Below are 26,328 nucleotides of genomic sequence, written 5' to 3'. Positions count from 1 at the left end.
CTAGATCATGTGGGGGAAGAAGTCTTTATTTACAATGAATTTCAATAAAATTTGCATAAATACCTACCCAATACTGACTGCATCATTGGACTTTGTGTGAGCAATCACTCTGTCCTGTTTCCACTACTGTGCTCTGTTTCTAGTGTATCAGCGTTACCAATCCTTTTTTCCTCCAGTGTGGCAGGAGCTGTTGACAGTGATACATCATTATCTTCAGAAGTTGTTTGCTCTGACTGAAGAGATTCTTTAGTTTCATCTTTGCTCTGTAGCCTTCCTTCCCTTGATGCCACCAGGATTCTCAGTAAAGTATTCTCTTTAAGGAGGTTTTCCGATGCATCTGCTAATTCTTGAAGCTTTTCAGCCATTTCTAGTAATTCTTGATTTTTCTGGTTGTAGGTGGCCTGTAACTGCTCGCTGTGCAGCTGCAGAGTCTTGTGCTGCTTTTCCAGCGTGTGTTTTTGCTGCTGCAGTCTATGTTCCTCTCTCCTGGCTTCAGAAAGCTGTGCTTCGAGCTGGTCGTGGGCCTGATGAAGGGCACGGATTTCTGAGCGTAACTTCTGAATTTCTCTCTCCAAGTGGGAGATGTGCCCTTGCTGTAGGACTCTCTCTTTATGTAGGCATTCTTTGGTACAGGGCTCTGATGAAGAAAGACTTGAGTGATGTAAAATAAATTTAAGGAGATTAGGAAGGTTAACTGAAATGTCTTCAGGGAACTTCACACTTTGTTCCTTCCTAAAAAGATATAACAAGTTAACATTAATCAGACAGACAAGCAATGATGTTTTTATCTAAGCATCTGCTGTTTAACTCCAGCTTGTTACCTTGTTTTTTATCAAGAATGGTTAGAACCACAGCCCAGAGAAACGTGAACTTGTGGAACAAAGAGAGCACACAGTGTTTTCTTTTGGTGAGCTCTTTTACCTCTGTCCCAGTCTGGGTGCTGTAAGCATCTCTGCACTGGACTGGTATTTGTCTGAGAGCAAAACTCTCTATCAAATTTCAGGATTTTTTTTAAATAGTAAAATTTATCCTAATTATGGGTTAAGAGCCTGAAGTATGTATGGCAGCATCACTGTTGGGCAGGTGTGATCAGCGCATACTCCCGGTAACACTGGTTAAGTTGAATGAGGACATACTTAAGCATTCCTAGTTCTGCATTCGTTGTCAAAGGTTAAGATGTATAAAGCTCTCTGATGGGAAAGGCCTACTTTGGGCCTATGTGTGTTATCCTAGAAGCAGCAACGCAATGTGTTCCAACACCAGCAGGGCACTGCCAGCTGCACAGAAGTACAGCTTGCTTTTAAGCTTGAAGCGATGCCCTTCTCCTGTCAAAAAACCCAAATCTTTTCACTTGTTCCTCTTCTTTGTCTTTATGCCACTGAGGTGATCACGGAAGCAAACCAAACCCGTGTTTGTATGTTGTGGGTTTTTTTCTTCCTGAAGCTCGTTACCTGGCTGTGAATATGAAGCCCAGCAGCTGAAGAGGCAGGCCCGCTGCTTTCTGCAGCATCCGAAACTTGCTCAGCCCAGCAAGAGGCCAAGCTGCTTGAAGACCCCAAAGTACCAGTATTTTTCCTCAAGACTACTACCTACCAGAAGATCCCCACAACCTCCTGCTGTGGCAGCTGTTACAACTGGTGCCCTTTGCAGACCATGTGCATGCTTCTGTCACCAAACATGAGGCTAAACTGCCCTCTGAGGACTAGACTCTTAACTTCGTTGTGAACCAGTTAACCTTCCGTTCAGCGTGTTCCAGCGAAACGTGAATTTGCTGCCCCCTGAGCACTGCAGGAGAGCCACCTACCCTTCAGTGTGTTTCACTGAGAAGCTGGCTGCTAGCTTGGTGCTTGGTGTTACCGCTAGCCTTTGCCAGTCAGAGGCCTATGCTCTCCTTAGGGTGTCATAAAAACAAAAGCAAAGCTTAGGTACTGCCCTTTGGCTGACAAATTCCTAACCAGATTAACGGGCTGTGGCAGACACTCGGACAGGGGTTCATTACTCGGGTCAGAAAAAGGGTATAGGATAACCCCAAAGGAAAATTATCCCAACGTAAGACAAGCAGATTCAAGTGGAGTGCCTGAGGCCTCAAGGTTTACCACCGCTGTTTCTCTGCCACACACACCATGGCCAACGCCTTTGTCCCCACACACGGGACATGATGTTTCTGAATTGCTTATACTGTGCATCCAGGACAGGGGAGTTACTCTGTTACCAATTACAGTTGCCTCAAAAAAGCTTTCTGTGAAATTCAGGTCATTAGCATACAGAATATAAACATACGCCCATTTCCTTTACTGCAAATTACTGCATTTCAGGTAGAATTTATCAATAATGCCAGAACGTGAGCCAGTCAGGGCTCCTTTTCATCAAAATTAAGCTATTTCTGAAATTGTAAGCAATATGATTTTTCTTCCCCTGCAGATTTCTGGTGATCAACCAAGTTACTCTTGTAATTACCATCATCAGTTTCTCAGCTGACAATCAGCTTGCATCCAAGTTTAATAAATCATGACATGATTTAGGCAAAAAATAGTCTACACTAACACAAAACTGACTCATTCTACAGTGGTAATATTTTAGCATGCCACCATCCTTTCTTACTGATCAAAAAAGATGTAACAGAAAAGCTAAAAAGGCTATTTAAAACAAAAAAGCCAACCAAAATATTAACAGCAAGTAGTAGAAAGAAATTGAGAACAGAGTCATTTGCAAAAATTGTCTCATAAGGCAAATAGATAAGGAAATGCACAGAAAGCCTTAACACTAGACACCTTTATATCCAAATTTATGACCACTCTGTCCAAATATATGACTACTCTAGTCGGCTACTGATACTACAATAGTATCAACACCTAATTTTCTGGATTACCTAGATGCAGCGAAATGCAAACAAACTGGAGATGAAAAGCAGGAGAAAACCGTGACTCGAGGTCATGCTCCAGTGGGAACATTCAAATACAACCTCACGGAAGCTATGAAGCCATTGCAGAGCCAGCCTAGAGCTGCTTTATAAAAGAGACCAAGGCAACACGGGTACCTACAAGGAGAAACAGGGAATGCAGGGCTTTGTAGTAACACAGAGAGCAAGGCAGGTACTGGAGCAGGGTTCACTGCTCTGGCGTTGCTGCTCGAAAACCTGACTGAACTGAGCTTTAGAGCAATTCAAGAACCTTTTCATCATGTGTCCCCTGGCAGGCGCAGTGCTGCAAACACAGCCTTGTTCAGCAGTGGGATGGAAAGACCCCTGACTCGAGTTTCCACTAGAACAGCGGTCTTAAAACTGCAATACTTGGAAATGAGTTTCTAACTTTCTCCAGCCTCCAAATGAATCCCATTAGTAGATAATTCCAATGGTTGTTAATCTGCTTACGTCTCGGAGATCAATTTGGTTTATCCAATTAGAAGCGATGAGGCAGAAGTTGCACTAGATCTACGCTGCAGCACCTTCTAGGTCATTTCTCCTCTTCCCCCTCCTGTAGTGACTCAGTAATTTGGACCATACCAGATTAGTCATTTTAAGTACCACAAAATAATACAGAAAATTAACAGAAAAATAAGGTTAGTAATGTTGCTGTTCATAAATAAAGACTTACACAAACAATTAATTAATGACTTTTGAAGAGAACATTCACTACTGGCATACCATCAGCTACCCATGTCTGTTGTTTGGTTGGGTTTTGAATTAGAATATGCATAATGTAAGAATGTATACATGGAAATTAATTATTGTTTGGCTTTTTTCTCTGCTAAGACATGTAACCATAAAAATTACTGTAACTTAGTAGGATGAGGTTAAAAACCCACAGGGAAAAGAATTACATTACCTCTGATGAGGAAAAAATAAAACAGTCGGGAGACGGTCTGTCATAAATTCCCATGGAAGGTCATTTCGAGTGATATCAATTCTGTTTAGAAAAGACACACTGATGAAGAGAACAGGCAGATGAACAATCTGTATTTTCTTGTAAAATGCCATTTTAGGGACTGGGAAGAAGGAAATGCAAGTATCTGTGAAAGGAAGTCTATGCTATGTCAAAAAAGATGCTGTGCGCATGAGTTATCAGAACTAATTACCAATATCCAAGACGATTAATCTCAGTTTAACAAACATCTGTGGGTTGATTTTTTTTTGCTAGAAAAATACGTGCAGTATTCCACCTGCTCTCACTCGGCAGTTAAATGGCATCGTCACTCACTCTGGGCACACCTTCCTTCTCACAGACAAACAGACCCGTCCTACAGTTTCAACACAAGCCTGACGTTTTTTCTGTTAAATTAATTTGTTCCCCAGGTACAACTCTATGAATATTTCCCCCTTGAGTAGTTCTGGGAGGAAATTACTTTGCTTCTTCCAAGGACAAGCACATTCTTAAAGGCACAGTTTTTCTAAAGTTTTATGTACAATGCAACACAAGACTTTGTGAATGAAACATTTGTTCAATTCCTTGTTATGGTTCTCCTGCATTTTTAGGTTTTCTTTGATTACAAATAAAATTCTTATTAATTATGATTTTACTATAGTGAAAAACATAGATGCTCACACATCAGTAATACTGCAATAAAAAAAATAACAGAGCAAATGAGAGAACTTCAAAGTCAGGAAAAAGAATGAGTAGAGATTCAACAGTAGTGTTACATCTGTGGGAATAAAGCTGCAATTATAAACAGGTGATAACTGTTTTTAATTGTTTTTTCCTATACATCTCATGCTACCTCCTGAAACAGGTTCAGTCAGAATGGAACAAGGATGCAGTTGGAGCAGATGTTGTAAGTAGTGATGGATTATCAAATATGTACATAAATATCTACACGTCTGTAAAGTGGTTTTGGCCGAGAGAGAGTTAATTTTCTTCCCAGTAGCCTGTGTGGTGCTGTGTGTCAGAGCTGTGTTGATAACACAGGAGTGCTTCCCTCACTGCTCAACAGAGCTTCCACGGCAGCAAGGCCTCCTCTGTCTCCAGTGACCGAGGAGCGGTTCCAAACCACCCAACGTCACGCTCAGCACCCAAAGGCAACAGGAGGGGCTGTCGGGGGAGTTGCCGTCTTCTGCCTGGGAACCACCGGGGTACTGGTGCACCCACGAGGGCTGGGGAGTGACCGCTGCTGCATCACTTGTTTCCCTTTCTTCTCTCTCCCCCACTTATCCTTCAATTACTACACGCATTTTTGTTTGGTTCTGTCTTGACCTCCAAGTTTTCTTGGGTTTATTCTTGCTTTGCTCCTCCCCGGCCCACTGGGGACAGAGGCGGGAGGCGAGTCAGCGGCTGCATGTGCTCAGCTGCTCCCCAGGGCTGGCCCCTGCCAAGACCTGTTTTGCCTACTGCAAGCGATTCTGCAAATACAGTACTCCAGGACAGAACTATTGGCTACACATTATCAGAGAGAGGCGTCAACATTTCCTTCTGCTGCTGTTTCATTGGGGCACTTCCTGAAAATACAAACTTCCAAGGTTAATTGCACTGTTTAAAACTTCATTTTAATTACGCTACATAACTACTGCAGTGAGATTAAAACCCACCAAATTTAGACAGAGGAAAAAACCAGCAATGCATTCAAATACAAATGAAGCAGACGACACATCTACTATTGCGAGACTGCAGAGAAAAAACAGTAATTATTTTACAGGCTGATGACCTCAATGAACTTATATTATTCTAGAGAGATGAAATTAGAATCTTTTTTACCTTGCCACAGTGAAATTGTCTGGAGGCAAAAGCCGAGCAAGTTGAATAAAGATGTGATTAAGAGAAGCACAGAATCCACACCACTGTGCATAATAAAGCAGCAAGACATTCTGGAAAATGAAATGGAGAAGAGTTTGATTACCTACTGCAGTCAACCTGTGGTAAAGCAGGACTAGTCTTCACAGCACCTAAAACTTGGAGCCCTTTAACGTGAAAGGAGACTATATCCTAAGGGTAATAAACTTTATCCTAACTATTTACTCATCTGTCTACTGACTTAACACACAAAAACTCTTGGGGAATTCTCCTTCCATAAAGAAAAAGACAAAACGAAGAGGACTATTTAGTTTAGGATGATTCCCTTCAGGTGAAAATGCACCCAACTCTACTGTATTTCCCAAGCTGCTTTTGCAATCCTAAATTCCTATCTAACAGTGACAGGGTAACTCACGGCGGGGGGAGGGAAAGATGATGTCTAGACCTCTGCTTTTTGCCTCTAACTAGCAAAGCAGGACTTAGGGCTGCTGGAAACCAGTTACTGAAGATGCACACACTCACTGCAGACCTGAAAGGCAATGGATATTAATTCTTACTCTCACTTCTTCAAGAAATCGAGTAATTTCACCACTGTGCAGGATGCTATCTTATGTAAAGCAGTTTTACAGCATGCAACTGGAAAGCTTTTACCTGTGAGAACTTTAGGGGGTTTGCCTTGTGCTTTTAAATAATGCCTTAGGTTTGAAACCTGTTTTTCTTAATTTTTTCCATTATGTCTGTTTTGCAATAATTTTAAAAGGTTTTAAAAGTAAGGGTTGGGGTATTTTAAATGTATTATACAGGAGAAAATGTTGTAGTCTATTTATTTCCTTCAAGGTTTGAATCACAGAAATCAGAATCTTCTTAAATGTTACCTCAAAGCCTAAATAGTTAGCATGTGCTCCTGCTACAGTGGAAGAAAGGAGAAGCAAAAATCAAGTCATGGACACTTAAAATCTACATTTGGAATCACAGAATCATTTAGGTTGGAAAGACCTTTAAGATCATCATTAACCTAGCGCTGCCCACCACTAAATCACAACTGGTAATCCCGCCAGGGATGGGGACTCCCCCACAGCCCTGGGCAGCCCATGCCAGCGCCTCAGCACCCGTGCAGCAAAGTGAGTTTTCCCTGTGTCCAATCTGAGCCTCCCCTGGCACAACCTGAGGCTCTTTCCTCTTGTCCTGCTGCTGGTTACCTGGGACAAGAGACTGACACCCACCTCTCCACACCCTCCTTTCGGGTAGTTTTAGAGAGTGAGGAGGTCTCCCCTCAGCCTGCTCTTCTCCAGCTGAGCAGCCCCAGGTCCCTCAGCCGCTCCTCACATTTGTTCTCCAGCCCCTTTGCTGTTGCCCTTTTTCAGACAGGCTCCAGCACCTCAAGGTCCTTCTTGCGGCAAGTGGCCCAAAGCTGAACACAGGATTTGGGTGCCATCTAATGTGTCTTCAAACACACAGCACACATACCACCCCACTCCATTCCTAGAAAAGGAAATAACCAACCCCCCCAACCCAGCAAACCTTGAACTGTCAGCAAATCACTTGCACTACTTTTTGATTAACACTGTAAAAAGATCTCTTCCAGATTCACTTAGGGTAACACTATTCCAAATTGCCTTTTCAAAAAAACAACAACAACAAAAACAACCCAAAGCCCCAAACTTTTGAATTGTTACAAAATATTCTGTTACAAGTAAGCAAAGCACACGAAGGCAAAAAAAAAAAAAAAAGAGAGACCTCAAAAGTCTGAGCAATGATTTGCAAGACACTTGTCAGTAACGAGATGTACCTTTTCACTCACAAACACGGTTTCACGAAAGGTGTTAGTGGTCACTTCAGTGATTACACGCTGTTCGTGAAAATGGACTGAGGGGTCATCAACAAGATGCCTTTTCAAGGGACTGTAGAGAATACTGAAATTTTTTATGAAGTTCTCTGAAATAAAATTGACACATAAAGTTATTTTAGTTTCACAATTACGTGATTTTGGCAGTTTTTGCTTTGGAATTCAGAAGAATTCACAGGGAAAATACAAGTTCAATCCCGTTCGTTTTTTCTATCATGAATTTTTGACAGTTTGGTGTCAACTCTCAATTAACAACCACTGATGTGAAAACAAGATAAAATTTCGCTTTTTTTTTGTTTTGCGAATTACAGTCTTCACTTGCCACACTACTTTCTAATCTTGTTTGTTCTCCCATTCAGTGTGCTATTGTAACAATTCTCTACCCCCTCATCTAACCACCCACCCGGCAAATCAGGAATTGTATCCTCTCACCATTTTTCAAGTTCTACGTATCCCTGAAGTGTTTGGCCTCTACCCTGAAGGCTCCACTTCCTTCCACATTTATTTGCATTTGTTCTTTCATTTTTAATTACATTCCCTGTAATTCTCTTTTGCTTTACACCTTTAAAGATCGTGTTATTCTCATGCCAATATGACCAGCGACCTTTTGTTATTATATTTAACAAGTAGCTGGCCAGAGGTAAAAACTTAAAACAAGCTCCAAACCCCTCAGTTTCCTCCAGTGACACTACTCTGAACTGGGACCACATTCTCTAAATTGCCCCAAGATACTGACTGCATACAATTTGGATAGAGAAATACTATTCCATGCATTAGAAAATAAGTGTATTCAATAATCAGGACAAAAAGATATAATGTCAAACATGCGGAAAACAATTATTTTATCAAATAGAAAGGTCTCATACTGGTATTTCCCATCCAAAAACTAGGCCCAGGTAAAACTGGTACTTTTGTACACACATACAAAATACCTGATCATCACGCTGATCTCTGAAATGCAGACAGCAGTACATTTAGTCTTGTATTTACTACTCAGCATTTCATTGAATTATCACACCAGACCAAACCATTTTTTTTTCTTTCATAGAATCAGAGAATCCCAGAATGTTGGGGCTGGAAGGGGCCTCTGGAGCTCACCCAGTGCCACCCCCTGCCAGAGCAGGGTCACCCAGGGCAGGTCCCACAGGAACGCGTCCAGGCGGGTTGCAAAGTCTCCAGAGCAGGAGACTCCACACCCTCCCTGGGCAGCCTGGGCCAGGGCTCCGGCACCCGCACAGGGAAAAAGCTTCTCCTCATGTTGAGGTGGAACTTCCCATGTTCTAACTCAAACCCATCATTCCTTGTCCTATCACTGGGCACCACTGAGCAGAGACTGTCCCCTTCCCCTTGACCCCCACCCCTCAGACATTTCTCTACGTTCATAAATCCCCTCTCAGCCGTCTCCTTTCCAGGCTGAACAGCCCCAGGTCTCTCAGTCTCTTCCCAGCAGAGATGTTCAGTCCCTTGATCCCCCTCGTAGCTCTCCCTTGGACTCTCTCCAGTAGGTCCCTGTCTCTCTGGAACTGGGCAGCCCCAAACTGGACACAGGGTTCCAGGGGTGTCTCCCCAGGGCAGAGCAGAGGGGCAGGAGAACCTCCCCAGCCCTGCTGGACACACTGTTCTCAATGTCCCCCAGGATCCCACTGGCCTCTTGGCCACAAGGGCACGGGGCTGTCCCGCGTCTCTTTCCCCATCTCTGGAGTTGGTGTATCTATGTGATTAAGTAATAACTGAAAGGAGTTGGCTAACTGAAAAATGTACTCCTGAATTTTCAGAAACCATCTCTAAAAGCTGGAATCTGTTAAACATATCTGTTTTCTTAACATACCAAAAGCTAGAGGCTTAAGGAAGTAAAATGAAATTTAAAAAAGCCCATGAAAAACCCCAACATAAATCGCAGTAACTCCTTGACAAAATATATGGAAGCAAAAATTTTCCAGAAGTTCAAATGAGTTGGAATAGAAATAGGCTGAGTGTTCCTCAGCACGGAAACCCTCATGGTGCTCAGGAAATCCTGCAACCCGAAAAAAGTTTGAGAAAGAAAGCAGAGGGACCAGAAAGGGGAAGGAAATTTCTCTCTCCTCACTCAGATCTTAACTTTTCCTGAGCATCCTTTTATGGTCACTGGGGTTTTTATTTGTTTTTCCAGAGTGTTTTTCTGGGACGTTGCAATGGGGACAGGATACAGAACACGGCTATTTGTTCTACGTTATCCATACTCTTGTGCGTGCAGACTTTGGACAAAATGGAAATGTAATTAATGCTCCAAGAATTATATTGACATAGCTTCTTGAACAATTTATTTTAATTCTATGCTCACCTGAATTTACTTCTGTCTTCACTTACACTTTTAACATTAAAACCCCCTGCATTTTCTGAAGGTGGACTCGGTTTTGCACCCCATCATGACAGGTAAATGCACGTGGTTATGCACGTGTGTCTTAAGCAATAGTTTGAAAATAAATCAGAACCATGATCACTGGGTTGGTTGGGTTTTTGTTTGGGGTTTACTTCTTTTCTCCTGTAATTCCAGCCAGGAAACAAGAGTATTGACAAATTTGGCCAAAACCGCTTCAGAGCTCTGCCTCAAAAACGCACACACTTTTCAAAATAAATTTAAAATAATTTCTAAGTTGGTTTCAGAGGACGAGAAGGAGGGCTAATCTCTGCTGCTAAGTGGACAGAATCTCACAAAATTCTGGGCTATTTTGGTACACAGAACAGCTGAGCAAACGTCTTCTGTAATATTAAATGTTAGGTGCACAGTCATCTTTTTTCCCCACGAGCTAATTAGTTTAGATTTTACCAGTTCCTCAAGGCACTAAACATTCAAGAATCACACATTTTGAGGTTCACTTCTTCTAAAGCACAGTACTTTTGCTATATGAAACTTAGCTCTTGCATCAATCTAGAACACAATTCTACTGCTTGGTTAACGAAGCAGATGAGAATAGAATAGATTACGGTTTAGGATACTGACTACAGTCTCACTTTTCAAAATGGCATTAAGTTTTCCATTCATAACTTTACTTGCAAACTCAATTTTCTTATTTCAAGCATTTGATAGCAGATACCCTACCCAGGGTAGATCCAACAAGCGACTGATTTTGATCCAGGACATAGTGCACTTCTTCTTTCAGGTCAACGATGGCAGCAAATTCCTTAAGATGAGTAGATCTTGATGCTCCTAGTCTCTCTGCATATATCCAAAAAAGATTCGAATCCAGGAGATAGAGATTCAAGGTTTTGTTGGTCCTGCAGCTCAGACCAGTAATGTTAGTGCCACTAACAGCAAGGTCAGGAATAAAACAATTCTTATCCTCAATGTGAGGAATAGAATGTTGGCTGTTATCTTTCTTCCCATGGGAAGAAAATGCTACTTTGGGGGTCTGAAAGATGGTCTTCTCAGAACTAAGGAAACTTAAAAAATGCCTGTTTACCGTCCTGCAACAGGCAGTGTAATAGCTAAAGGGACTATAGAAACTTAAGAAATTGCTGCACTCTATGGTATTCGATATAACTTGAAAAAAGGTATGTTCCTGGAGGTAGAAAGAGTCCAAAGCTGCTTCCATCTCTAAAAAGTTACAGTGTGGCACATGGACTTTATTTGGTTTGACACCAAGCGTCTGGTTAACGCAAAGCTCACAGACATTGTGAGTTCTAGAGATCGAATGCCACTGCGGAAGCACCACGGTGTTACAGCATGGGTACTTGGTTATTGAAAATGTTTCCGATAATTTTGTATGTGCATCTGGTACAGAGGAATCAAAAGCTGGTGCATCAGAGTCTCCTAAGTGTTGAAGGTCTGGCTCAGCTGCCTGGCTCTTATTGCAGCTGTGGTATTGCAAGGCCACTTTGGTAATCTACAGGGGAAAAGGAAAAAACAAGATTAACTGTACGCAGTTCACTCCGTTATCCTTTTCAGGTTTGATATGCAATTAGAGATGGAATTTCAAAAATATGAGGTTGAGTGTGCTCCTCCTTCATTCTTACAAAAAATTATAGGAGGCTCTGACTTGATAACAAAGGTCAACGTTCAGATACTTCAGCATGTAAGAATTAAATGCATAGAACAACAAAAAGCCACTTGAAATTTCTCTCAGTCCACTTCACTGATCTCAAGCTCCTCTTTGCATAATATTAATCACAGTGCAGTAACACTACTTTTTAAGGTTAAATCCCACTACACGAAGCATTAGTCAGTACGGGTTCCCCAATTTCCCTTATTTTCTAATACAAGGAGAGAATAAATAAAAGCATTCCCATATGAAGAGGGAAGAGAGATTTTTCCTGGTGCAGGTGGCGCACAAATTCTGTAACAATCACTAACTGGAGCAGCATTCTCCCAGCCATGGGCATACAGGTGTAACCCTACAGGTGTGCTTTGCATACAGTAACATGTGACTTACTGGAGGAGAAAAAGAAGGGGGGAAAAGAGAAAAAATGTCTGCTGCTTGATGCAAACGTTCTTATGCAGCATCACCATTTTGTTTCTCATAACCAAGGGGAAACAAGCAGCAAAAACGGCATGTGTACACACCACAGGAGGAATCCCCTTTCTAGGAAATACCTAACAGAACATAGGAGAAAAGAAAACGAAGGAGGGAGTTTGCCTTCATCCTCATCTATCACGCTAAACGTAATCAAGATACAGAACATGAGCACACACTGCTTAGCACAAGAACACCTGGACAGGAATCATTACAATTATCAAGGGGTGCCATCACAGGACCATCAGTATCAAGACGTGGTCTACATCAACAGTCTGTTACAGCCTGTTAGCGTTCGAGATGTTTCCATCCTGAAAATGCCCCAATACTCAGAAGAAACTTGACCCCTCATACTATAATCTAGCCTGAAGATTTTGACCACCTACATAGAGAAACATGAGGAAAAATGAACAGAAAACCAGATTTGCAATAGGACATCTCATTTCGACGAGCTATTACCAAACACAATTTGCTCTGACAACCTGACATCCTTGTTCTCTGCAACTGCCTTACAGTCAAGTGGTTTTGTTGCTCGATGAAACCCCCAGGACGGCTGCAGTAAACATCTCTGCCTAAGGTAACAAAGTTGCATAATATCTCTGTATCAAAGTGCAGTCATACAAGATCAGGTGGAATATTTTGTATCTCATTTCAATACCGTTATTCAGCAGAATGAAATCTGAAACAGAACATCTTATGTTGCACTCATTTGATCCAAGAAAGCGGTAGCTGCTACTAGAGTGTTTACTCTGTGGCAAGCATCACTGAGTTAAGTCTGCAAATAATAAGGCAGGTTAGTGTAACTGCAGTCATTTTCCAGTGTTTCTGCAACAATTTCCCCAATCCTATCTTGCAGCAGTCTAGCTTTTAGTTTGTCAATTTTTAATTTAGCTAACTATTTTGCTGTAAGGTATTTTTGCTTATTTCCTCATCCCTTCAGACACTGCAGTATTAATTAGGCCTCCTTGTGGAAAGCACACGGTCCAGGACACCGCTGCCACGCGTGTGGAACTCAGCGCTGCCACCAAAACTCAGCCCCACTCTTCATCTTCCCCAGATGCTTGCTTTTTGCTCCACACTGCCCTCGGTGCTGCTGGAGTGTGCCATTGTGCGACAGACCAAACGGGGCAAGGGGGTACAGCTGAAAAATAGCCCAGCGAAAAGAAAGTACTTTTCAGCCAAGTTAGTCTCCTTATCTCATTGACTGCACTCCTACGCAAACGCCTGTCACAGGCAGCTCAGAAACGGAAACTAAGGCAGAAGAGAAAATCAGAAGGCGACTAAGGGGTGCTCAGTGTGAGTATCAGATCAGTTCTGAGTAGCTTTCAGCTGGGCTGTGTTTCAAGTAACACTAGTTTAATAAAAGGTCCACTCTTTCTTGCATCATCACCTCCGGAAAGATGCAAGGAGAGGAAGAATAGAAGAAGGTGGGCAAAACACCAGACCTGCAATGCTCTTTGATTAGTGCTATGCCAGCTGGAACAGAGACCAAAGAGCTGCCTCTCTCACACAACACTGCCCACAAGAAGGAAGAAGTCAAGGAAAAGTCAAGACACCACCGCTGCCATGAGCCACAGGCGCGTTGTGTGGGATGCAAACCAGCGTGAGGGAGTTGTGGTAACATGGAATGAGAAAGGGTTTCTAAACAAAACTGATCTTGGAACAGTGAAATAAAATGAGGTATCTGTCACAATTAAGCTTAAAACCCTGACTAGAGTTCTCAAGCTCCGGTATTTCTGAAGTAAAAAAAATAATTATTTCACTTACTTCATCTAAAAGAGGATGAAGTTCTGCTAAGGGATTGTAAGGTATAAATATGAGAAGTGCTGGTCCTTTCTTCAGCTCATTGTTTAGAAGAAGGCTTTTCCCACCATGTGGTCTCAGCCAGCGTATGAGTATCTCTCGATTTTCTAGAGCCCATTTGCAAATGTTCTCAGCAGTGTAGTTCATGATGTCATCTGGATAGATCTTGAAGGAGGAAAAAATAATTATTTATCCTCACTTGGTTTAGTAACGAATACAGTTCTCAAATACAGTAACATGCTCTGTTACTGTAATGCCTAAAACTCTCTAAATTTAATGACATTACTCATTGAGCTTCAGCGTTTCATACACTCCTTCCCTTTGGGAAATATTTCCAAACACTCATCAGATGGTAACAACACACACTCTTTCAGGCAAAAAGTATTCTTCCAGGAAAGCTCTTTTTTCTTTTACTACATCCTTATAAACTTTTCTTTTCTCACTAGTATTAAATTTTCTTTCTAAGTGAAAAAGCTCAGTCCCTAAGCTGGTATCATCACATATCTTGATTCACAACAAAACTGTTTTCCCTCTGCTTATTCAACATATTAACTTCTTTTAAATCAGTCTTTTAAGACCCCAGTATCAAGACGGCATTTAAGACTGATATTTCTTATTACTGGATGGAGGGAAAAGAAAATAAAAAGGGCTCACAACTTCTAGGGTCATTTTAACAAATTCAGGCAAGTTTATCTGACATGATTCGCAGAGACAAAAGTAGGTTTATGTATTTACCAGCAATTTAACGCAAAACCCCCATGTTTTCCCTAGTCCCAATGGAATAAAATATATGTTATAATACTTACCTTCACAGAATTTCCACACATGGTAGCAGTGTGAATAGATAAGGTCTCTATGCCAAATAGCAAATTTTGAAGTCAGTATTTTCAGTCTTAGCCTTCCAAAAATAAGGCACGTGAATTAAGAGGCACTATGTATTTTCAATTAATTTGAATTATTTATGTAATCGGTGTAATGTCACACCTCTAAGCCGCACCATGAGTTTGCACTATTCCTACAATCTCTCCACAAAATCTCTTTGTCCATAGCTTCATCCAAGTAGGCCTCTAGTTCTGAGCCACTGCAAGAGGCAGAATCTTTAGGGAAAAAGTCTCTGAGTAGTAATTTCTGAGGGCCTTGGGGTTTTGTTTTGATAGAGACAACAGACTTGGGTCGGAGCTACTCTTTAGAACCGCTGCTAACTGGCAGAATGAAAATGAGTATTACTGTACAAACACATTGTTCTCAAACCTCCTGTATCCTAAAGCTCCACAAAACCCTTACTCATGGTCTACTACACAGAGCTTCAATCTCCACGTAGTGTCTCACGGCATAAACACAACACTTACAAGAGATGTGTTGACGTGTCTGTGCAAATACACGCTGCCTGAGCGCACCAAGGAGATCTCTTCTGCCACATGTTTATCTGTGATCACTCCAAAGCGTATTGTTCCAAGGTAATCTGAAAGGGCAATTTTTAAATACAATTACACACACTCAGCCTCTCTCCTGAAAGCCGTAGAAAACCACCTTCAAACCAAAATACAGAACATCACTGTGTAAAAGCACAGGGATTTTACTGAATAGCAACTGCCGATATTGGTGGTTAAGTGAGGTAGAAGAAAGATGACAAGAGCATCTTCCTCTTCTGCACTCAGAGGATGGAGAACGTTAACCTGAATTTTCCAGTTTCTTGATTTGCTAATTAAATACAGAATCTGCTATTATAGCTGTACCTCGCTATGTGTTATGGCATCGCAATAGCCAGCGTGAGACAGACATCTAAGAAAAAGGTATGAACATCAACTGTTTAGATGATGTAACACAGTAAATATATATTAAATACACACAATAATATTTCTATATTTATAAATATCATAGAATCAGAAAATGTCTTAGGTTGGAAAGGACCTTGGAGATCACCTAATGCAATGAAATATGTACACAAGAGGATAGAATGGTTCTTATCTTTACACTGCCACAAACTATCCCAACACAAAAGTGGAGAAAGTACAGAGCAAAACACAGGAGAACAGGCTCTATATCATATACCTAGTCAGAGACACAGTAAAAATCAAAATAATGGTATCAATTTCCTTTATTTGCTGACAGCAAGAAATATTGATAAAATGCATATAACCTTAAAGAAAGATCCAAAATTTATGTGTGTCCCCACCCCGATATTAATAATATACAAAGTTTGTGTAGTTCAGATAATTAGAGTTTTGTGCTTCAGATAATTAATGCAAAGCAACAGGGGGAGAAAGCCCTTGTCCCAGCTCTGCTCCATCCAGGAACGCCCTTTGTTGAACTCCCTAATTCAGTTCTGCTGCCTCTAATGCCTCTCAGCCTGACATTTCAACCGTCTCTTGCATTCAGCGCAGGAAAGCGCCAGTCTGATACGGCTCTGTATGGGCTGCAGCTACACATTTCGGTTTTTGAGGAAATTGTGTCTGAATGCACCCTTGAACAGCAGCCTGTCTTACACTTAACTCCATGAGGGCTGGTCACAGAATAAGCCTTCTTCTGTACGCAACTCGCATGCTGTAATAAAAGGCGGCCTCATCATTAGATCAACAGCAAGGAACACTCAAAAGGGATTTATTTCTAAGTTAGAAAATATTGCAAAAAACTACTGAGTCCCACATACATCTCGTTCACAGATGCCTTAAATTAGGAAAATGAAGCTTTTACCTTTCTTTAATGAATGTAATGCTGATGTGAAGAACGTTAAGTAACCAGGTGGTTGAGGTGAAGCATTGAACTCAAAATATCCCAGAACTCCAGGCTGAAATAGTAAAAATTACAGTTAGTTAAGCTATTTTCAAGTATAAATATATGGGGCACAGCAATTATTTGCCTACAGTAAAAACACAACACATTTTAAAAAGATGTTTACTGAAGAACAGTCACTTTATGCTGCAAGAAAAAAAAGACTGAATGGAAATCAGTTCTGTATTTGTCATTCAAAAGCTACGTATGAGAGAGCGTTTTTACAGCTGTAGATCCGGAAGTTTCAAACCACGTACTTCCTATGTTAGCTCTGAAAGTTCACTAAAAACAATTAACATTTGCTTTGCAACTATTCAGGAGTCAGTTCCAGCACCAATATAAGAACCATAAGCACCATAAAGACTTCTTTTAGAAGTGGAACATCAAGCGGGCTTTTTCAGAGTCTAAACCACTGTACCAGTACCACTGGAGGTGCTCGCTGTGGGGCACACCGCCGGCAGCTTCGGACCAACTCAGGGGAACAGCTGGACTGCTGAGCCCACTCAGCGTCCCGTCATCGTGAATTCCTGAGGGACATCCTGCAGGATTCGGGGAGTGACCAGCAGCACAAAAATGACAAAAGAGGCCCCCATCCCACCTCCACATCCATAAAATTCTTCAAATTGCCAGACCGGCAATTCAAAATTTAGCAGACCTGTAGCAGGCCTATTGACTTTGCCAGGTCCAAAGCCCGAGTGGCTGCGTATTAAATTCGAGAAGAGAATCTGGGAGAAGCTGCTTGGATCACAGAGTTGTATAGTACAGCCTTGTTCCAAAATTTCAATTAAGTTTTGGGTTTAAATTTCGCAAAACAGAAACCATTAAAAAATCATTATTAATTATTCTTTTCAACATATCACTCAAAACGGCTTAATGAACTTTCAGAACAGGGTAAGCGACAGAATTTGGTTATTTTGTGCTGTTCCCAGTTCCACCAGTGCATACAGAAGGAGCACTGGTACAGTAAGACAGCACTCACCAGTCACAGGAAGGAACCCTAAACACAAGACCCTTCTTCACTGATTCCTTGTGAGGTACCCCAAGGTAATTATCAATTGTGAAAATGAGATACGAGCAATTAGTGAAACTTCTGCAGAAACAGTTGCAAGAAAGAAATAAAAATACGAATAAAAGTGAAATATACAGCAAAATAACAGTACTCATTTATTTTTGAACAATAAACAGGTTTGTAATTCGGGTTAATCTTTTTTTCCTGGTATCAAATTAAGACACTGAAAAGAAACAATGCCTTATAAAAAAACTTTTAAAGCATTCAGGTAAACCAAAATAAGGAGACGGATAAGAAAAGGAAAGTTTTAGTTTCCCATTGCCTTGGGCCATTTACTGTACAAAGCAAAATTATGGCATTGAATACGGAATGAAAGAAGAGTCAGAAGTGACAGTAAAATGTAACAAGAAGCCAAAAGTCAGATCTAGAAATATTTATAAAGTTATTTAAAAGGGCAATGTTCTGATTCTGCCTGCCAGTTCTGTGGCACACTAAGAGCAGGTTAAGACTTCCAGATTATGAAGAATAAGATGGTTCCATGAGACATTTTTGGAAAGTCTTTTTTCAGTAAGGAAAAAATTGTAGCAAGAGAATATATACTAATGCTATACACCTAATTAGCAATCTGGTTCATTAACGTCCTTTTAACAACCATCCTAGAAGAGTTAAAATTTCCTCCCCGTTACAGGCTGCAGTTATCCATACAGGGGAAGTGGCTAAAATGTTGTGTTTCTTCTCAAGTACCACGTCAATGTGCCAATTTTCATGCTGTTCTTCATACTCATTTGCTAATACCAACTGCTCTGTCCATTTTAACGAAAGTGAGCACTTCCAGCTGCTGGCAACTAACAGGGGATCTTGCTCTATACAAGTGGGACTGGAGTCTTACAGAAGAGCTACCTCGGTGTCATAAGAAGCTCCTAGTTTGGAACACAAGAACGCTAAGAGGAGCTTGACGGGTCACTGGTGCAGCCCCAGCTGCTGCCACAGGTCGGGTGGGACCTGCACAACCTGTTACTGATGATCAGCTGCTGCCAGGCACGCGTCTGCGTGGAGTTATGGTCACCTTGCCCGGCGCGGGCAGTGAGGAATTACCAGTTGGATGGCGTGGGACTTTCTGCTCTCTAAAGCTGGAGGATTAAATATCGGAATGTGGCAGGGGGTAGTTTAAGAACACTGCGCTGGGAGCACTGGGGTTGCTAGGGTGGACCTTACAGGAGCTTTTCTTTCCAGGATATCATTTTCAGCAACTGTCAAACTTCAGTGTCTGTCTGAGGGTGCCAATAGCTAAGAGTCATTAGCACCACCTCCTAAGGAAACTCCAATCTTGAAATACAAAATCATTATTTGTAGTATAGCCTATCTGTTCCTTGGTCTTTACACCAGAGGAATGAAAAGTGATGTGTAACGCCAATTTAATCAGACAAACACCAGACTTGACAAGAATCTTAACAATTACAGTTCAGCAAGTTCATAAAAACTTATGCCCATGTATGTAATTAAATATACAATATAGCTATATAATTAAATATATTTACTAATGGAGATCTTCAGGTAAGTCTTTTTTATCGGAGAACAGCCAGCATGGTTTCATTAGTGAACCATGTCTCAAAACCTCCTACAGCTCTCTGCAGGAATGAGCAAGCATGTGGAAGACTGACCTACTCAGGGCAGCACACTGTGATTCCCCGAAAGCCTACACGAAGTTGCCAAACACCCTGGAAGAAACTGAAGTGCTAAGGAATAACACAGAAGAACCTTTTCTAGATTAGTAGAAAACCCCAGAAAACTACAGGTAACAGTTACTGGTTTTCCACAGCCAGCAACAGCCGCCCAGATGTGTACTGATGCTCATAGAGTTCAACATTGCTACAGATGCTTTAGAAAAGGAAGAGAAGAGGAAGGAACAAAATTTGTAAAGTTTATCATGAATCATCAAAATTACAGCCAACTCAGAAGAGCTGCAGAAAGACAGAATTAATCGACCATACAGTGAAAGAGCCAGAAAATTATGAGCTCCTAGGACACATTTAATTTTCATACCTGAATGAGGCTTTCTGTCCAACTAGAGAAGCTCCGTATTTTTCTTCCTCTGTACCTCAGAAGGAAGAGGCCCTTCCTAGTAGCTGGGTTAGTCATACAAGGCAGTTTGGATAATGCCAGTTTGGATTAAAATGCAACTGCTATATCTTGGCAGTTAAGAAAACAAGAGGAGTCTGACTACAGGTCAGTTACAAGTCCCTGGAGTTATGGCAAGAACTGTGTATCTTTCTCCTGCATAACTTCAATCTTCCCGCACATTCCAAGATTTTAACTGCTTTCTAAACGGGATTTTTCTCCTTGCCCTCAAAAATTAAATTCTAATTCTTATCCAGATCCAGTTTTGCACTAGTATCATTCCACACCCACGGAATCCCTGAACAGTATCAGAAAATGTAGCAGCTCAACTTTCGAGTCCGCAGAGCTTTTGTCACAGGGTCGGAGCGCCCTCTTGTGAGGCCAAGGCAGCACCTCCCGACATTCATCGGTGGGTAACGGACACAAAACAAAACCCCATGTGGTAAGTAACACTATTTACTCTTACGTTGGGCTGGATTCTGTTCATCAGTATTTCACAGAAATAAAACCCTGCTGATAAACATTTAAATGCAGGTTAAAACACTTCCAGACTTCAGTGTCTCTTGCCGTGGTTTAACTTACAAAAAACCGCTTTGAATGTTTACCTTGGTACCTTCACGGTATTTGTTAGTTCAGGTACACTAATGAATGTAATTGTTTGCAATAATCAATTAAGTGTGGGCAGAGCTCTCGGTTTTCTTTGCTAGATGCTTGTTCTGCCAAAAGCTGGCTGCTGGAACTTGAACACAAGATTAAAGCATGAAAAGCGTCACAGATTGGATGGAAAATGACAACTATGGGCTTGATGTCCTGGCCGTCAGCAAACTGAGAGGCAACAACAAAAGGCCCTTGAAACAAGAAGGGAAGGTTGCCGCAGCGCTTTCAAGTGGGAAAACACTGGCTGAGCAGAACTTCAGCTCCAGACGATGCCCCGCACACGAATCCCTCATCTGCTAATCACTCACCTCTCCCTGCCTGCTCCAGATGATACACAGCGCTGTCCTTGGGCACGGCAGCACAGCAAGGAGGACCAAGAGGGACAGCTGCAACCTCCTGCTTCCTTAACACTGAAGTAAAAGGGAACAGAATGGGCCGTGCCTAAGGGGCACCAGCTGCAAAGAGGCTCTCAATGGAAATTTTCAAGTCCAAAGTAAATACCCCAACATAAGTTTGCAGAACCCATTCTCCGGCAGAACATATGACTGAAAATCCGTGATGATAAATCTTTCAGAAAATGGTCTGAACTTCTAACTAACTAGTTTTTCAATAAAGAAATCACAAAAACCTCATCAAGCAGTAGACAGTGGTCAATACTGTCTACTGCTTGATGAGGTCTTTGTAATACCCGGTGATCTACCCTTTACAGTCTTCCCCCCTTCCGCTAAAAAGTAACATTTTTAATACATAAAAGAGCAAAAATCCAAGGAAGACAATAGTCAAGAATAGCACTTACAGTCTGTGTCACACATGCACTTTCTGTGAGCTACTCTACTCCTCAAACTTTCTCACTTCTTAAACACAGGAGTCACCTCCTGGATTGTACCTCCCACAAAAGGGAAAAAGTTCCACAACTGCATGGAAAATAACAGAAAATGTGGACACTTCTAACTGTTCAAAATGATGAAATGGCACGTTTCTACCTGGTTTAAAACTAATTTTTCCTTTGTGCCTGACTGTTTACCTCCCGCTCCATCTTCATACGCAGTTATCTATTTCTTAGGTCTCCCCTGTAGCCCGGCTCCTCATCTCTCAGTGTTTGCTTTTCTTACTGCGTCACTTGGACTCGCACCAGTCAATGCCCGGCTCCCTCAAGGGGTCTGACATCCGGAGTTCGCTGTCATTTTTGTATCCCCTTCTGTCTCTTTCTCTCAACCTCCCAGAGGCAAGACCCTGAGCACCCAGTGGCACTGCCCTGGAAATAACCTCAGCCTTAACTGACTGCAGGGCAGCAGGACAGATCAGACTTTATTCTGAGTCCATTTCAGAAAAAAGAACCAAGGAACTCCAAATATAAACAGATTGGGCATTTGGAGCCAGACAACCTGAAGCACAGGAAGGGGGAAAATTTGAACGCAGAAATAAAAGTATCTGCTAAATTACTAAGCAGCAATTTAAAAAGTATTTTCTGGTTCCCCCATAAATTTGTCCTTTATCTTAGTCTTTTTCCAATGGAAGCGCATCTCCTACTGTAAAGCAAATTTAAGCTTAATCATAGAATCACAGAACAGCCTAGGCTGGAAGGGACCTTAGAGATCATTTAATCCAACCTCCCTGTCACGGGCAGGGATGCCACCTCTCTCAATGACACTACGCTTCTTGGTTACCTTTTGCAGACTACCAAGAAATCATTCACACAATACAGATGAAAACCAAGCACGGCCCTTTTCAAATCTCTACGGGAGGCAAAACCCCCAAATGTTTTAGAATGGTGAAACTGAAGCAGCGAAAGGACAATCGCTTGTGTTCACAGAGAGCAGCAGCGGCAGCAGGGACAGGCACAAAACTCGCTGCTCCTGACAACCCCTGTCTGAAACGCTGGAAACTGAAAGCCCCAACAGCTCCTGAGGGACAAACTGACGCACAGAGAGCAAAGACCCACCCAGTAATCACCAGTGTCACCCCCTTACACCCAGGCCACTTTCCTTTCCCAGCAAAGGTCACGCTCCGTCCTGCAGCAGACCCAGGCGCTAAGGCAAAGGGGAACTCTGCTTCATTCCGACACCCCCTCGCATGCTTTAGCCACTCCCATCGCATCGACCTGTTGATCAGGTTTCCCATTCTGCGCTGGAAGCTTGGGGTTCAGTAAAATCACGGTACCTCTCCATCCCGCACTACAGAAATGAACAGTTATAAATGTGCATTTGGTCTAACTGGAAGTTATTAATCCACTAGTACTGCTGCCAATCTTGGCACCTCTGAACACAACAGACTGAAAATTAAGAAAATACAATGTACCAGTGGATTAAAATCATGAAGTTATAGCATGCAACACGGTTACGAGCCATCATTCCATCTGATTTCACATTTGCTTTTACTTTGCATCTTATTGGAAAGGTTTCATATTCCTTTAAAAATTAAAGCAATGCTTATGTATTTCTCAAGCGCTTTCCCGACTTAAGACTAGGAGATTTTTGTGAAAAGATTTCTCCCTTCTTTCTTGTTTAATGTTTCAGTGATGTAACAACTTTGATTGTTGTCTCTACATACTAAAGACATGTAAATAAAGAGCATCACTAGTCATGAGAGTCACTATGCAGGGAATCAACATTAGGAATTTGTCATTTCTTATTTTTCATTTCTTATTTTTATGATTTTAACAAATATACAGGGCACTGATTTCAGGATCCTGGAAATAAACTAGTACTTTGGAGCAGATCAAATTTCATCGTGAAACAAGGCAAACTCTTTCTGAACCACAGTGGTAAAGCTAGAGAAGAGAGACAAGTACCTCATAATTTGAGAGGAAATCTAGTAATTTTGATCGAGACGAGATGTAGAGTAGTGGTGTCATCACCCGGCGAACAAACTTTTCAATATAAACAGCACTCATAGGGCCTTTGTATTCAATTGGTCCAAAACTAGTACCAAAAAAAATAATAGAACATTAAGACTTAAATTAACAATGGAGAGAGTCCCTCCTGGGGGGTGGCAGAGACAGGAGTTACACAGACAGCATGCTCAGCCTCTAGGGAATCGCTCTCTGCGTTAATTAACAGTGGCTTCTCTAATTGCTAGAGGAGTCGTGTTACCAGACCTGAAGTGCAGGGCAGCACCTGCAGCGCCGATGGGTGGGAGCAGCGTGTTAGTGGGGACGAAGGGCTGGAGACCACCTCTGAGTCCCACTAAAGAAGGTGGTAAAACGCAGGTATGACTTTTATCATTGTGTACGTATCTTCCTGCTTTGTCTGGAGTAAACACACTTAACTTAAAAATGCACATCTGAAAAATGTCACTATCTCCGCTTGATTTTTAAAAAATCTTTAGGAAGTTCAACCTATCAATCTGAAAAGGGAAAGTATTTTTACACAGGCACGCACTCAAGCAGGGGCGAATCCAGTCGCACTGCTCACGAGAAGACTCGGCGAGTCTACAGTTTCTCACGCGGCCCCCGGACAAAACAGCTCACCCCAGCTCACGAGGTAGTGCTAAAGCAGGAGGAGGGCCGGGCCCTGTGGCTACCTACGCTCTCCAGAGCCTCTCCTTCATCCTTCTGAAACCCTGCATCTGATTTATTATCATTAGGTTGGACAAAGCATCACAGTACAAAATGAAATTTAAAAAAATAAATAAATCACGAGGAACTAGTCCATTCCCACTGAAGAATTTAATGTGATGCATTTTTCAATATAACTTATACATAGAGACACTCTAAAAAATATCCAACTCGCACTGAGATACCGATATTTAGATGCTTTGAAATAGTTTCCTATAGTTCAACAGATTATTTTACGTGCTACAGGGGTGTATTACAAACTTTTATCTTAACAGCAATATGCACTGCTTCAACATTTCACATGCCCGGTACAGAACATTCAAGGTTTAATATCTCAGGCATGAGGGATGCATTGCCCTTCGCGGTTTTTATGAAATATCAATATACGTCTCATCTTGTTGCACCTGTTTAAGGTTACTGATAATACCCAAGTGTATCCATCTATTGTGCTGTAATTTCCAGATCAAATAAGTTTAAGTCAATGTATATCCAAGTGGGATTGCTGAGGTTTTTTGACTGCAGTTTGAATTACGCCAGTGCCATCTGCGTCTCCTCCAAGTTCGGCTGACAAAGATCAGGACTCTTCCTCCTCAATACATCAATGCCTCCCAAAACCCCAAATCAGCCTCTACAATGAAAGAGAGCTGCAGTTCAAGACTAGAAAACACGAGTGAAATGCAAGTGACAAGCTACACAGCATCCAGCTCTATTGCACTTGGCATTAGAAAGTGTTTCCTTACCTTCTGCTCCACACAAAGAAGGGAAAAAAAAAAGAGATAACACATACAAATACTAAAAAAATAATGTAAGATTATATGAAATTTTATACAATGGTATCTCAACAGTTGGAACAGAAAGAAAGTGAGTATAAAGTTCAAATTTAGAGGGAAGTCTTCAGCACTTAGTGCCATTTAAATATGTACTTAAATTCCTCTGACTTCGATAGCCCTTAAGTACATCCTTCATTGCTGCCACAAATTGGGACCAGCTGATATAAGCCATCTAGAGAGCAAGCAGACAACTGAAATTAAGATATTAATCTCAATTCTTTACTTTTCATTGGAGGTAGAACTTCCAGGAAATGCACAGGCAAAATCAAATTTCCTTAAGGATGAAGATTTGCACAGTATGTCATTTAACTGACATTTACAGCCCCTCTTGACACCTCCGCAGCATACGGGATCAGCTTCACCCAGAATCTATTTACTAGAGCCATAAACACAACAGATTCAAACCGCAACATTTTATACACTGTGTGTTTCCCAAAACAATAGAAGTCCCAGACGGTATGTATGAAATCTTACCTCCGATGGTATAAGTGTATCACAGGAAAATAAAAGAAATGCTTCTGCTTCCTGCATTTCCCCTGGTTCCACCAGCAATTCACAGCCACAAACAGCACCTGCAGAACAGGAAAAATTCACAGCTAACGAAGTACGTCACTCTGACCTTCTATACATAACACGCATTTCTCCCAATCCATTCCACCTGTTATTTTCAGGGTCTTTTCTACTGAGTACTCCACATCTGCTTCTCTTAGTCACACAAGACCTTTAACTTTTATTATTTTTTATTAATATTTTCTTTCTTTTGCCATTTTCCAACTGCAATCCTTCTGGTCACTTTTCACTGTAGTTTTTAAGTTTCTTAATATAAATCCTTGCGATTCACTAAATTAAGTCATAATCCGTATTAATTACTTTTTCTGCCGAGTGGAGCTCAGTGGAGCAGAGGTTTAGCACAGCTGTACCTGTGCAGTGTTCACAGGTAACCAACTGCTGGAAAGCAGTGCTACAGCTGCAGTCTTGTATGTCTACCACGTGTCTCCAGAACTGGAAGCAAACTCCCTGTGATTTCTGTCTGAAGGCAGGCAAACAAATCTGAGAACATTTTCCAAGAAGAAACTTGTAGAGTTCCCCACTCAGGAGCAGAAATAATAGATAACTGAGCAGGAATCACTCGTTTTCTTCACTTATTCTAGCACTCTTTATGTTAAAATTAATATAACTGGCTGAGTTACTCTAAAATGTGAGCATTCAGGTCTCACTGGTTCCCGCAGGATGACCGAAGTTAGCAGTGGCTCGGAGACTGAAAAGCTCTCAGGTGATGTTTAAGAGTTTTATCTTCTCCGGAGTTACCTGGTCTGACAATCTGCTGGCCACACGTTCTATTTCTTCTCTTGCTGCAATGGACTGGCCGCACCACGGTGCATAGAAGAAATACAGCACAATTTCTGAATCCTGACGAAGGTGATCTGCATAGTCTAACTGTCCCCGAAAAAGATCAATGACTGGAGAACTTGTGGAGAAAAAATTCACTGGAAGCTTTGCGGGCATTGTTACATCTTTTGCTCGGCT

At 41.6% G+C, this 26,328-nt stretch overlaps 1 protein-coding gene across 1 annotated transcript; it reads right to left on the bottom strand.

Annotated features, from left to right (window-relative positions):
• TXNDC11 (thioredoxin domain containing 11) lies at window positions 1–26,328 on the bottom strand (the record flags this gene model as incomplete). The annotated part of the gene is made up of 11 exons (XM_009877696.1): window positions 1–732; window positions 3,825–3,905; window positions 5,685–5,794; window positions 7,510–7,655; window positions 10,646–11,429; window positions 13,824–14,024; window positions 15,209–15,321; window positions 16,554–16,647; window positions 23,207–23,336; window positions 25,276–25,373; window positions 26,110–26,328. Coding segments are annotated over 11 exons (2,604 nt in total), but the record flags the coding sequence as incomplete, so codon positions are not given.

The sequence above is a fragment of the Apaloderma vittatum genome, unplaced genomic scaffold, assembly GCF_000703405.1.
Source record: "Apaloderma vittatum isolate BGI_N311 unplaced genomic scaffold, ASM70340v1 scaffold19441, whole genome shotgun sequence".
Lineage (NCBI taxonomy): Eukaryota > Metazoa > Chordata > Aves > Trogoniformes > Trogonidae > Apaloderma > Apaloderma vittatum.
This window is presented reverse-complemented; position numbering and strand designations above follow the sequence as displayed.